This window comes from Vespa velutina, chromosome 24, assembly GCF_912470025.1.
Source record: "Vespa velutina chromosome 24, iVesVel2.1, whole genome shotgun sequence".
NCBI lineage: Eukaryota > Metazoa > Arthropoda > Insecta > Hymenoptera > Vespidae > Vespa > Vespa velutina.
In genome coordinates, this window is record NC_062211.1 from 208941 (window position 1) to 222500 (window position 13560).

General features: G+C 27.3%; 5 protein-coding genes across 9 annotated transcripts in view; 3 read left to right on the forward strand and 2 right to left on the reverse strand.

Moving 5' to 3' along the window:
- Nucleotides 1-158: 158 nt before the first annotated feature.
- Nucleotides 159-1029, reverse strand: LOC124957190 (RING finger protein 212B). Its single transcript, XM_047514033.1, has 2 exons — nt 889-1029; nt 159-743 (listed from the first exon to the last, which is right to left on the reverse strand). The coding sequence occupies exons 1-2, from the start codon at nt 995-997 to the stop codon at nt 274-276; spliced, it is 579 nt and encodes a 192-aa protein (XP_047369989.1). The 5' UTR covers nt 998-1029; the 3' UTR covers nt 159-273.
- Nucleotides 834-4143, reverse strand: LOC124957189 (ras-related GTP-binding protein C). The gene is made up of 7 exons (XM_047514032.1): nt 3908-4143; nt 3660-3808; nt 3147-3553; nt 2937-3073; nt 2724-2866; nt 2496-2644; nt 834-2402 (listed from the first exon to the last, which is right to left on the reverse strand). The coding sequence occupies exons 1-7, from the start codon at nt 3908-3910 to the stop codon at nt 2203-2205; spliced, it is 1188 nt and encodes a 395-aa protein (XP_047369988.1). The 5' UTR covers nt 3911-4143; the 3' UTR covers nt 834-2202.
- A 292-nt stretch (nt 4144-4435) lies between these two features.
- Nucleotides 4436-6136, forward strand: LOC124956961 (60S ribosomal protein L9). The gene is made up of 4 exons (XM_047513456.1): nt 4436-4564; nt 5193-5331; nt 5601-5928; nt 6009-6136. The coding sequence occupies exons 2-4, from the start codon at nt 5194-5196 to the stop codon at nt 6113-6115; spliced, it is 573 nt and encodes a 190-aa protein (XP_047369412.1). The 5' UTR covers nt 4436-4564; nt 5193; the 3' UTR covers nt 6116-6136.
- A 139-nt stretch (nt 6137-6275) lies between these two features.
- Nucleotides 6276-9852, forward strand: LOC124956959 (anaphase-promoting complex subunit 5). The gene is made up of 11 exons (XM_047513451.1): nt 6276-6629; nt 6718-6767; nt 6899-7275; nt 7347-7506; nt 7579-7760; nt 7821-7934; nt 8007-8136; nt 8204-8506; nt 8587-8708; nt 9064-9331; nt 9425-9852. Exons 1-11 carry the CDS (start codon nt 6509-6511, stop codon nt 9794-9796), a joined length of 2199 nt encoding a protein of 732 aa, XP_047369407.1. The 5' UTR covers nt 6276-6508; the 3' UTR covers nt 9797-9852.
- A 147-nt stretch (nt 9853-9999) lies between these two features.
- LOC124956960 (putative helicase mov-10-B.1) overlaps nt 10000-13560 on the forward strand; it is a 4351-nt gene continuing 790 nt past the window's right edge. Inside the window, exons 1-11 of one of the 5 annotated variants that reach the window (XR_007103414.1) lie at nt 10000-10399; nt 10701-10763; nt 10834-11283; nt 11398-11559; nt 11625-11781; nt 11871-12007; nt 12107-12229; nt 12334-12563; nt 12658-12937; nt 13119-13315; nt 13398-13536. Coding sequence is in view for 4 of the 5 variants with exons in the window: in XM_047513452.1 (XP_047369408.1) it covers nt 10714-10763; nt 10834-11283; nt 11398-11559; nt 11625-11781; nt 11871-12007; nt 12107-12229; nt 12334-12563; nt 12658-12937; nt 13021-13315; nt 13398-13560 (2047 nt within the window). In the remaining variant the exon portion in view is untranslated. Of the gene's footprint in view, nt 10400-10700; nt 10764-10833; nt 11284-11397; nt 11560-11624; nt 11782-11870; nt 12008-12106; nt 12230-12333; nt 12564-12657; nt 12938-13020; nt 13316-13397 lie in introns of all 5 variants that reach the window. The other 4 variants (XM_047513453.1, XM_047513452.1, XM_047513455.1 and 1 more) reach the window with 4 other exon arrangements.

The following is a 13560-nucleotide window of genomic DNA, read 5'->3' on the forward strand; positions in this document are numbered from 1 at the left end:
CTTGCGATTATTGATTGAGCACGTATTGTAATAACGAATTGTTGGTCCATTTGACGAAATTGTAGCTTTACGAAGTTTCTCGTATATGCTTTGATTCGTTGATGGAGTGAATCTTACATTCTTGTTGCATGATCTCAAATTTGGTGTAAAACTATAAAATTAAACGGATATACATACATAGTAATCATTTTTATTAGTTCATAGTAGTTCATTTTTATTTAATCATAAAAGTGTAATAATCAATGAAACTATTCAATGAATTATATTTAAAATTTACCTATCAATGTGCATTCTTCTTGCATCGATAAGCATGTCTCTACGATTATAGATAGACGGATTATTAGAAATTACATTGCTAGGATATGCAAATTTCATATTAATTGCTTCCATATTTTCTCGAAGTTTACGATACTTTTCAGTTATTATTTGCATATTTTGTGCAAGCTTATGATATTCTTCCTTCAATAAGTTATATTTTCTATCCTTAAAAATTAAATATAATAATAAGACGAAGAACGGAAGTAAGAAGATAACAAGTTTTTTATAAAAAGTAATATATACAATTTGATAAAAACGTCTTAGAATAATTTTAGTCTGTGCACTTTGGAAATTTGCTATTTCAGGTAATGGTTGTATAGCTTCATTTAGAGGAATGAACAAAGATGCTACTTTAGGTAATAAAGGTTCTTCCAATTGCAACGATGCAATTTCTCCATTATTACATCTTGGGCAAGGTCTCATACCTAGATTAACATAATTAATATATACATATACATATATATTTATAATTAGAGTAAACGTATTTAGCTCTTGATAAAAGACATATATGTTGCTTTCTTATATTGCAATTAGATACTTTATTTCTAATAGTAAGTTTTAAATAAATACCTTCGTCTAGGCAATTGCCACAAAATATGTGCCCGCATTGAGTTATTCTAAATGCTTTCTTTCTTTTGCTTTTCGTAGAATAACATTTATTACAAATATAATTATTCATTTGTCAATACGATATAATATACAAAGCAATAACACATTTAATATTTTTAATGCAACTAGTCCTTAATGTTTTATCGGATAAAAATGAACCTTGTCTAATTTAATTAGGTTTTGATATACGATTGCGTTACGTATTTCTTATTTCTTATTTCTTAAGAAATAATTTATCCTTTATAATATTTAATATAATTATAAATACATTGTAAAGTTAGAAAAATAAAAATTCGAATCATAAGTATGAAGTATTTTTCATATGCGATTTTCGATAAATCGCATATGATAATTCGATATTTCATAGAACCAATCAGTTCGACACTTTTGAATTTTGACCAATCGATTATCGGTATTTAGATGAAATTTTATGTTTGATTTTGTAAATTAAATATTATTCATTTGTATTATACAAAGCACAGATATAACGATAACATTTTACAATTTACATAAAATTATATATATATATATATATATATATATATATATATATATGTATATATATATGTATATATATATATGTTATGTTTATAATTAATATTAGGATATTTGCATCAGAGAATAATTATCTATCATATGTGTGTGTGTGTGTCTATATATATATAAAGTGTTTTATCATTTACATCATAAATCGATATCTTCTATCTAGTAATTATATAGAAATGTTTTTTTTTCAATTTGATCATGTAAAAATGTAAATAAATTGTTTATATGTCTCTTATGATATTTAAACAAAGAAAGTTTAATCCTTTTACAAAAATAAGAAATACAAAAATATGGACTAAATTTTGCTTTAAAAGTTTATCCAAATTTCATGAGTTTCGAAAATTATAAAGGTTTGAATTATCTGCAATAGAAATTTTGGTCCTCAATCAGTTAGAAGATTTCGAATTCTAACACGTATGTAAGTGGTAAAACACCATATATAGTAGAATACATGAGATTAACTTTATTACAGATTTTTATAAAATATATATTCATTACTTATTAAAACCTGACGTAATATAAAATGATAAAATTTTAATATTTGAAGATAAAATTGCAATAAAAACACATTGAATTTCAACTAATATTATTGTGGAATATTCTTTGCTATTTGTATAAAATTATACATGATTTAAGATATACAATGGTAGATCATTAAAATAGAATTAATAAAGTTAAAAGATCTATACTTTAGTTTTATGTATGAAGCTCTTAATGAAAGGGATCTAGTTAACTTTGTGTAAGTTGTACAGCACCATTTTGTCCAATCATTCCACTTTGCGATACTACTGCCAAGTTTGAAGATTCATTAATGCTAACAGGCGATCCAGAGTGATTATTTACATTTGTAGCAGCTAATGCTTTATTACGCAACTCAAATACTTGTTGTATCGCTTTACGGAAACATAAGAAATTATAATCTATAACACCTGCAATTCCATCATAATTCATAAATATGTGAATATAATCTTCATTTATAAACATTCTATATTATTTAAAAATATCTGAAAATAATCTCTTACCTTGCCTGTCAAAATTATCCTCTCTTAAAATGCAAACCAATGCTAGAAATTTATTTACTTCTCGTAGAAACAAAATTGTGCCATTATTTAATTTAATTAAACTAGAACTTTGATTATCAAACGCTGCCGCTTCTAAATCTTCTCTTAGTCTGTAAGAAAAGAAATATTATGATATAATAGTTATAAAGGAAATTTGTTAAAGTATTTAAATGAAATATATTTATTTACCCATATATGCAAGAGACATCGATCACTACATCAATCATATCGCAACAAAGTTCGTAGCTTTGCATATCTACGGGAGAACTGTCTGTTGCTATATAAATTTTGGATACAACGTCAAATAGAAATGCTTTCTCAATTGCAGAATTCTGTAATATCATTCAGCTTGTTATGTTAAATAAGAATAATCCAGGAATAATAATAAACTAATATACATACTGATATAAGAATATTCAATAAATTTTCTAATGTTGGTAATTGTGGTATTAACTTTTGAACAACTTTACTAAAAGCTTCGAATATACTGTGATCATATATAGATGTCAAGTGAAAACTTAGATGTATCTGATCGCATCCTAAAATAAATTTATAATTAATTTAAATGAATTTTCTTTATCCTTGTATCATAATAATAATAATTGAATTTACCAGAATCTGCTAAATCGTCATTAGCCCTTGTGTGTATGTCCCTTTGGGTTTCCATTTTACAATCATCCGATAGTCCATCAACTTTATGAATGAAAACTTCAAATTTTATTGCTTGATTAACTTTATATGCTTTTGTAACTGTCAAATGAAGTTTATTTAGAGCTTCCATATAATCATCCTGTGCATCAATTACAAAGACCAATGCGCCACATCCTCCAAATATCATGTCGCTATCGAAAGTAGGATCAAAGAAATCAATTTGTCCTGGGAAATCCCAAATTTGAAACTGAACAAAGCTAGAATTACTTATATCATCTTTAATGACTTTATTTGTACTTTCCAAGAATAATGTTTCATTTGGTGACATTTTGTGAAAGACTACTTTTTGTATAGACGATTTTCCACTTCTAAAATATATTTAAGAACACGAAATATGTATTAACATGAAGGGATATTAAAATCTTAATTATATATAATATTTGACAATTCGAATAGATAACAAAATATATTTACCTTCTAAGACCCATTAAAAGTATCCTAGGTTTTTGTTCTCCAGCTAGAGGATCCGTAGATATTTCTGCTTCTCCATCAAAGGGGGCATATCCAAAATCCTTTGGAAATGAATCAACGTCATAACCTGGTTGGAACTGATCATCATCGTCCTGAAGAATATAATAGATCATAAAAATAAATAAACGTTATTTTGTCTATATCTCATTCAATAACAAAATAATAAATGACAATTTGAAATGCTCTCTTACCATGTTTCTTTTACAATATTATTGCCCGTTCGTTAGCCGACTTTATTGAATTTCGTACAAGATTTAATTGTTTCGATATCATTAAAATGCAAGGAAATAATCAGACTTGCGATAAACGGGACAAGCCCAATGCTAATAACAAAGAGAAAGCATTAACTGACAGAAAGCACAGATCGCGTATATGATTCTTGAACGCAATGTCAAAATTTCAGATGATAAATACTAGAGTTTGTAAATTGTTACCCATTTATATATAAATCTACGATACCGACCTATTCTGTATACTGTTTTTCTATCTATCGGTCACTTTATTACATATATTCCATTAATACCGATGAAAAATAAAACAAGAAGAAAAACGAAAAAGAAATAAAATAAAATATATTTTTTCAAGTAAAATGATAGAAAAAAACATTTAATGAGAATATAATTAGGAGATATCTAATTGGTTCAATATTTCTTTTCATTAAAGAATTTTCTTTTTAACGAACGATAATACAATTCGATATTTTCGATATTTCGATATTTCGATATGTTATGAATCGTCAGTGACAATATCGATAGTTATTGAAATCACGAACGAAATGTGTAGTGGCCACGAAGAGGAAGAAAGAGCGACTCGGGGCTCTTTTCCGGTTGTATAGTTTGGTGTGTGAGGTAATGAAATTCGAATACCTTAGGAAATCTATCATAATCAGACGACGTATTGAGCCCAATGATCTATCGTTAATAATACTTAACATATTTTTTTAACATATTTTCGAAACGGCATATATTTCTTCAAGATATATTATTATTTTTATAAAGATCGTTTATAACCTTAATTTATATCACTCTATGCAACTCTCTTCAGAATCATTTCCAACTTATCACGTGTTGTATCAGTGATTCTATTATATTTGACAGTTTGTTTTTATATTATACATATTTATGATGTGTTTAAGTTTATAAACGTTGACGTATGAGTTTCATTAATTGCTCGTATAAGTGAATCTAAAAGTTGGTTATTTACATCAAAATATGATAATGTTATGGATATTGTAACAGAACCTGTATTGTTTCTAGTTGCACCCAAACATCATATGTGCTATATTTTCTGTTTAAATAATTAATCCATAAATATACTACGTTTGTGTGTGTACATGCATACATACACATGCATTAAAATGAAAATTATCCTGTGCTAAGGATTTGTTTTAATTCAATACGATGGATCTCGAGTGCTCAATGTATATTTATAAGAAAATAATAGCGTACAACTAATTTTATTCCTTTTTCATTACAGAATGAAGCAAATAGTTACAAATCAGACGGTCAAAATCCCTGAGGGATTGACTGTAACAGTTAAGTCACGCTTGGTAACAGTCAAAGGACCAAGGGGTGTCCTAAAACGTTCTTTCAAACATCTCGCACTTGACATACGTGTAAGTATAATTTATTCAGAGTATAATGTATGAAGAAAATTATATATAATACGAAAAGTATATGCTGTATTTAGGAGAAATATTAATTGATAAGAAATACATTTCCATATGATGAGGTATATTTGGATTCCCCTTCATTTTTTATAAATGACAACTTTATTCTGATATGGATGATAAAAACTAATCAATTAATTTCATATACATGCGGTATTATTATATTTTCTTTTTTCTTTTTTTTTTTTTTTTTTCTTTTTTATAAAAAATTACAGATGATTAATCCAAGGTTACTGAAAGTAGAAAAATGGTTTGGTACAAAGAAAGAATTAGCTGCAGTTCGTACTGTCTGTTCTCACATCGAAAATATGTTGAAAGGAGTGACGAAGGGATATCAGTACAAGATGCGTGCTGTATATGCTCATTTTCCCATCAACTGTGTAACAACTGAGAACAATACAGTTATTGAAATTCGTAACTTTTTGGGTGAGAAGTATATACGACGAGTTAAAATGGCTGCTGGTGTAACTGTTACGAACTCTGCCAAACAAAAGGATGAATTAATAATAGAAGGCAATTCATTAGAGGATGTTTCACGATCTGGTATACAATAAATACTGCAATACTTAATAAAATTTTGACATATGATTAAAAAAATGTTTAATCACATATTTTTATTTCAGCTGCACTCATCCAGCAGTCAACTACTGTGAAAAACAAGGATATAAGAAAGTTCTTGGATGGACTTTATGTATCTGAAAAAACTACTGTTGTACAAGATGATGAATAAATGTTATTCTAGAAAAATGGATAACATTCTTTTTTATTGTATTATTAATTAAATAGATACTATATATAATGACGCATCATAACGTTAATATAATTTTAATTTTTTATCGTTTGATAATCAATCTTGAAATTTAATTCATACGTAAGACCTAAGATTTACACATAGTTTTTGTGGTAGTAACGATGTAATACAATATTTCACACAAAATTGCCGCCATTTTTGTTTAGTAAATATATTTCCCGCGGAGGGGCGCGCAAGGGCAAGTACGCCGCATTAGACTGAATATAAATATTTGTAACATTATGATTGATCTTTGGTGGTATTTTTTAAAAATTCTTATATTGTATAAATAAATTGACAAGTATATGAAATAAATCTTAGAAAACATTAATAATGTCGAAAGAATTAGTAAACATTGATGGAAATGTAAAAAGAGTTCAAAAGGAAAACTTAACCCCATACAAAGTTGCAATTGTTATGTTGATAAAAGAATATTGTAATGAAAGTCGTAAAGGTAATTCTCATAAGAGATTTTAATTAATATAAGAGATTTTATTTCTTTGAATATATATTATTGTAAAATATCTTCAATTATATTTTAGCTATCGTAGTGAGACGTGATTTTTGTTTGGCGGCAGTGAAGTTGATTCAGGTAAGCATTAATCAATTAATAAATTGTAAATAATATGAGTGTAAATAGATTATCTCATTAAAAATTCTTTTTTCCTTTTTCTCTTTCTTTTTTTTTTTTTTTTTTCTTCTTTTTCATTTATTTTTTTCTAGTCACCTGATATGGAAATGTATACTTTATTACATATGTTGTACAGCAGTGAACATATTTATTCATTTGGACATGAGCTAGAACTTCAATTAAATACATTATTAGACAAAGGCATTGAGGGATTCTTAGATTTATTTGATAGCCTTGGAAGATTAATGAAATCTACATTAGATCATGCCATTTCAGTGCCTTTATTGAATAAAAATTCTGTTCTTGGATTATATGTAAGAAGAATAATTATATTTTTTGAAAAGTTGCCGTTCGACCAAGCGGTTTTGTTATATGAAGATCTTAAGAATTATGTTAAGAAAAAGTCTAGAAGCCCTGAGAATACTGATATCTCTTCTTGTTTAAAATTAGACGAACCTTATATTTATAAGTAAGTTTTCCTTGAGACTTATTCATTGTTCGATGAATGACAAATATCTTTTAAAGTATTAAAATTGATAGTAATAAAAGTACTACTGTATGGAGCGGAAGGCAAGCAGAATTACTTGTTGCACAGCAAGCGCATGCATTAAAAATGGATGAACACAAAGCTATGTCGCCTGTTGATCTACAAATTCTTATAAGAAAACTTCTACGTTCTAGTCCTTATTATGCGGAAGCTGTAAGCATTTTCTTGTATAAAAATGTATTTTATTGAATATTTATTATTTTTGCACATATTCATTTCTTTCAGCATTATCTGAGCTATTTGAATTGCTTACGCATAAACGAATACTGCAGCGCAATAGATAGCCTTTATCATTGTTTCGACAGATTAGCACCATCAGAAAGTCGTTCTACGCCCGAAGATAAGTCTCGAACGCTGAGATATGCAGCTTTAAATCTTGCAGTACTTCATGCTCATTTTAATCATAAGTATGTTTTATATAATATCCTTATTTAGAGCACAATAATCAATACGTGTTTCTTATGAAGGAAAGTGGCCGAGGAAGCTTTGAAAGAAGCTATTATGATGGCACAAGAAGCAGGAGACAATGTCTGTTTGCAGCTAGCGCATGCTTGGATGTATTATCTCACCAGCGAAAAAAAGTATGTTTTTAATATTTATGACATCTAATTCATAATATGCATTTCCTTTTATCAAATTTATTAATTTTTCAGAGGTCCTCTTATAGAAAGATCTCTTGGAAAAGCAAGTATGTTAGGAATTACATATACCACGGGTCTAGGGCTCATTGCTCTTTCCCATTATTCTACTTTAGAATCTAAGCCTCCTTCGCAAATTTTTGAGGTATGTTGTAACTCAAGGTCAAATTAAAAACATTTTTTTATATTTAGTGTTGATATATTTGTTCTAGACATTAATGAAATCAGATGTATTGAATTGTCAACATTCTATGATCGATCTAATGTCATTGACTTATTCCGAAAAATCGGCACTATGGGCATATTACGGAAAGATGGAACTTTCGTCGGTTTGTGCACAACTTCTTCTTCTACATAATGCAGGAAATAAAAAGCAAAATATATTCAATGGAACTTCAACTTGTCAAGCAGTTGTAAATGTTGCAAATATATTAGTAGAATTTGGCGAATATGATCTTGTTGACATTGTATTAGCACATGCCAAAGAAAGATTTCCGAATCATCCATCAAATAAGGTTTAAAAATAATCTAGTTTAGTTGTATCGGAATAATTCAAATATTCTATAATGAAGAATTTCTATAAAAATATTTACAGATGTGGATGTTGTGCGAACAATTATATGAATTTACAAAAATGATGAGACGCGAAAAATGGAGCGAAGCTGATGCAATAGCTTCTCGTATATCTAGTTTGGATCCATTGGAATCTAAATTTAGGTAATGTTTACGCGATATTTTTTTTTAACACTAGAAAGACCAAAACTTAGTATATACCTATATTGCCCAAAAGCAGTCAAAATGACAGCATTGTGAACTAATGTGTTTTGAAATTTGTTTAAAATTTATTTTTGATATTTTTTATATTATTTACAGTTATATAACAAGTTATTAGTAAATATTAAGAATAAAAAACAATTCTAAGAAATTGTGTCATTATATACATAATTGTTTTTCTAATTGAAATTAAAAAGCAGTCAAAATGACTACCTTGGGCAATCTAGTGTTAATATATGATAATAACAGAAAATTTTTTTTATATTATAAAAATATTCTTGGTCTTTTGAAATTTTAGGCAAGCAGAAGTTTCTTTAGCCAAAGGAGACTATCCAAATACTTTGCATCTAATCGACAATATTGAAAAGATCCCCAATATAACACCAGAAAATCGAGTACGTGCTATGATTCTTCTGAGTGAAATAATGTGCGTATCTTTCTTGTCGGGAAACGAAACCGTGGGAATTAATTCCTTAGTAATTCTTAACAAAGCACTGGAATTAGCTACTCATAATCATTTATCCTTTTACGAAGCTCTTATCAAAATGCATCTTGCGAATATACAAGTAATTATATTAAGATTAATGTAATTTGTTAGGATACATGTATATTTGTTTACGCTCATAACAAGTATACATATATTATATTCTTTTTTATAGTTACTCATGGGATTACCTTCATTAGCAATGAATTTGGTTGATGAAGCTATCACGCATACTTTAGCTCATGGTGGATGTTATGAACAAGGGAGAGCACTTATTTTATATGCTAAATGTTTAGTTGGTACTGCTACTTCAACTTCAACGAAGTTACGAAAGGAAATGATCTTAAATGCCATAAAAGCGTTGTCTAAAGCAAGAGATCATTTTAACAAAGTCGAAGCTTTTGGCAAAATACGCAGTGTATTAAGTTTACAAAGTATAATGTACAATGAAATAGACATGAAATTTGAACGAAATCAGTGTTCATTTGAATTGCGCCAATTTGAGGAACAGTTTCCTACTAAATTGGATAATATTTGTTTATATTAAAACGAAATAGATGTATTAGGCTATAAAATAATTTATACATTTATTTTTGTAAACTATTCTTTGTCATTTTTATTTAATCTAACTTAATTTGTTTTTAATAGAGATTAATAATAATGTGACATTTTGTCCAGATGCATTATACAAAACTGATATATGTAACAATGTAACAGTTTACATTGATGTTAAACATACATGCACACACAAAGATTATTAATTCTTTATAATCAATATACTTGTTCATGCCAATATACTGTGTTAAAATTCGAATTATATTCTCAGTTATTGGTAAGACTGATTAGTAAGGCCATTCAAGATTGGTCAAGATAGAAAAAATTAATAGTTATGTATGACATACACATAACAGATAACCAATACAGACCAACGAATATAGACATATATTGAATGTTTATAAGAGAATTCTTCTAAATGATAACTGATACTTTTTTGTTTAGATAAGTCAAACTTTTGTGCACGTAATGGGAACTCCCTTTTTATTGTCAGGGATGCAAAGATTTCGTTCGATTTTCACTGCGATCAGTAATAGAAAGTGATCAGAAAGTGGTTTGAGTTTCGTTCGTGGAAAGATACAAGGAAGGACATAGAGTAAGTTTATTAATAATAATTTAAAATATTATGATATATATATATATATATATATATATATATATATATATATATATATATATATATATATATATAAAACATAGCAAGAAGGAAGAAATTATTTGTTATTACGTTTGCTATTAATTTTATTCTTTATTTTTATACTTCAATCCTTTTATCAATCATATATTTCTATAAGAAAATTTAACACAATTTAATGTGAATAGAGTTACATACATACTACATACGTCTTTGATTATTTATAATATGATAATAATATATAAAAAATTTTTAAATATAGGGCTAGAAACAAAATGACTGAGAACTTGAGTATAGAAACCCAGATTATATATAATAAAAAAGTGTAAGTAAAATTGCATTAAATTTATACATTAGTTTGATATTGATTAATTTAATTGATTAAAATTATTTAGCATTAGTGGTTATCATAACATTATTGGTCAATTACCAATTTTAAAATTTCTTGAAGTACCTAAACCAAAAGATTTAATAATTGCTCTGAAAAATAATTTGAAGATTACCGATGATAACAGCCTGAAGGTTCAAAATTATACAAAATGCATTGAAAGTCTTACAAAAATTAATAAGATACAACAAGAGAACTATTTATTTCTATTTAAAATTTTATTATACATGGAAGAATTTGCAAAATCTACGGAAATAACTAAAAATAACTTAAAATGCCAAAAAATACAACGTCTTTCAAACAATATATTTAATATATTTGTACCCACTTTAAATATTGACGATCCTTTTGTCAAAATGGAAGATAAAATTGTATTGGTAGACTCAGAAGGTCATTCATATAATGCTCAAATTACAAAAATTTTAAACAAAGTTATATACGTTGAGGTTCCTGAGAAGTAAGTAAGACAATGAAAGTATTTTGTATGTTTACATAGTCATTTATAATCATTTATCTGCTATATAATATCTTCCAAAGTTTTATTTTAATTACATACTTAATTACGTTACAGATTTGTAGATAACTATGTTACGGATAAGAAATACGACATAAGATTTATATATTCAAATTGGTCTATGAAATGTTGTCATTATGCATTATATTTAGTTAATAACTATAATCTTACATCGTTAATGTATCCAACATTCAGAACAAATACAAAATATTTGAAATCGTAAGTTATTTATCACTGTGTTATACTTGGTTACAATTTTATTCTAAATATTTATGCTCTTACAGAGATTTAAATTGGTTGAATAAGTCTGTAAAAGAAAATGCTGAACAAAAACAAGCAGTGATAAATATTTTAAGTATGACTGCTTATCCTGCACCATATATATTATTTGGGCCACCTGGTACTGGAAAGACTGCTACATTGGTTGAATTAATTTGCCAGGTATTTACGATGAAAATTGTTAATATAACAAATAATTTGTTCTATAATTATCTCTTAATTAATGCACACAATTTTTTTGAGGGACGCAGATATGGCAGCAAGGTACATCAAAAAGTGTATTGGTTTGTGCTTCGTCTAATGCAGCTATAGATGAAATTACAAAAAGATTATTAAAATATATACCTGCAAATGAAATGCATAGGATGTATCCACGTTGCAAAAAAAGGTATAAAGTAACAAAATGATAAAATATTACAATATATTATTGGATTACATCATTTGTAATATGTATATTTGTATTACGCATGCTACTCTCATTTTATAGGTCCGATGTAGATCCTATTATCTATCCTTGCACTAATTTTGTAAATGATACAAATATCTTTTTACCCAAGGAAATTTTATTACTTAAAAAAATTATTCTCACTACGATAATTTCATGTACTAGGTATGTAGATCATCTTGATACATGATATAATATTTCTATTAAAAATAAAAAAAAAAAAAAAAAAACCCCAATATGATCTCGTGTATAATTTATGTTCTATATAGAAAATATTGTTGTAGGCTTTTTACAGCAAATATAAAGGGAAGTCACTTTTCTTTTGTAATCATTGATGAAGCAAGTCAATCTATAGAACCAGAAACATTAATACCGTTTTTGTTAGCATGTATAAAAGACGACGAAAACAAAGGTTCGTTGCAAGCACAAATTGTTATTGCAGGCGATCCTTGTCAATTGGGACCTTCTATTCAATCAAAAATAGCAGAACCGTTGTTAGGTAATATTGGATCATATATTTTTTTTTATTTCTCTGTAATTGAATTTTTTCATGGATTTATATTAAATTCGACATTGTCGTAATTTGATCATAGGTATATCAATGTTAGAGAGATTAATGGAATTTCCTGTATATAAACAAGACAAAAAAAACGAATATAATCCGCATTACATAACGAAATTAATACGAAATTTTCGAAGTCACAGGAGTATATTACACGTGCCTAACGAAATATTTTATAATAATGAATTAATTGCTTGCGGAGGTCCGGAGATCAATGCGGCAATAGGATGGTCAATGTTGCCAAATAAGAAATTTCCTTTAATATTTCATGCATCGAATGGTAAAGAAAAGAGAGCAGAAAATTCGTCGAGGTAAGAATGTATGTAGTAATATTTTGTAAAATCGTTTTTTTCTAATCAAGTATATGTTATAAGTAAAAATCATTAATTTATAGTGTTTATAATCTTCAAGAAATATCTATCGCAATGAAGTATTTAAGATTATTATTGAACAAGAAGTTTGGAACTTTAAAAATTAAGCAAAATCATATAGGTATTGTAGCACCGTTCAGGCAACAACAAATCAAAATAAATATGGAATTAAAAAAAAGAAATTGGGAAAATATAAATGTTGGCACCGTAGAAACGTATCAAGGGCGTGAAAAAGAAATAATTATTTTGACTACAGTACGGTCTCGTCGATTTATGCACGATGGAAAACAACATATCGGATTTTTATCTAACAAAAAAGTATTTAAAATTATTCTATAGAGCAGATATTTGAAGATAAATATGATAAATAAAAAAGTAATATAAAATATATATTTTTCAGAGATTCAATGTTGCTGTTACTAGAGCAAAATGTTTACTTATCGTAATAGGGAATCCAATAGTCCTACAGATTGATAATTGTTGGAAATTATTAATGGAATATTGCAAACAAAATAATGCATACATTGACAATTCTTCTACAACTGCAGATATATTTGAAAAAT

Excerpts from the sequence above, each read along its gene's own strand:
- LOC124957189 (XM_047514032.1), bottom strand. Across the intron at positions 3,554-3,659 it reads CTTTTAATGGGTCTTAGAAG|AAGTGGAAAATCGTCTATAC; the intron begins GTAAATATATTT and ends AATATATTTTAG. Across the intron at positions 3,074-3,146 it reads TGACGATTTAGCAGATTCTG|GATGCGATCAGATACATCTA; the intron begins GTAAATTCAATT and ends AATTTATTTTAG.
- LOC124956961 (XM_047513456.1), top strand. The coding sequence starts at position 5,194 with ATGAAGCAAATAGTTACAAATCAGACGGTCAAAATCCCTGAGGGATTG. Across the intron at positions 5,332-5,600 it reads ATCTCGCACTTGACATACGT|ATGATTAATCCAAGGTTACT; the intron begins GTAAGTATAATT and ends AAAAAATTACAG. Across the intron at positions 5,929-6,008 it reads AGAGGATGTTTCACGATCTG|CTGCACTCATCCAGCAGTCA; the intron begins GTATACAATAAA and ends TTTTTATTTCAG.
- LOC124957190 (XM_047514033.1), bottom strand. The coding sequence starts at position 997 with ATGAATAATTATATTTGTAATAAATGTTATTCTACGAAAAGCAAAAGA. Across the intron at positions 744-888 it reads TGGCAATTGCCTAGACGAAG|GTATGAGACCTTGCCCAAGA; the intron begins GTATTTATTTAA and ends ATGTTAATCTAG.
- LOC124956959 (XM_047513451.1), top strand. The coding sequence starts at position 6,509 with ATGTCGAAAGAATTAGTAAACATTGATGGAAATGTAAAAAGAGTTCAA. Across the intron at positions 8,507-8,586 it reads CGAATCATCCATCAAATAAG|ATGTGGATGTTGTGCGAACA; the intron begins GTTTAAAAATAA and ends AAATATTTACAG. Across the intron at positions 8,709-9,063 it reads CCATTGGAATCTAAATTTAG|GCAAGCAGAAGTTTCTTTAG; the intron begins GTAATGTTTACG and ends TTGAAATTTTAG.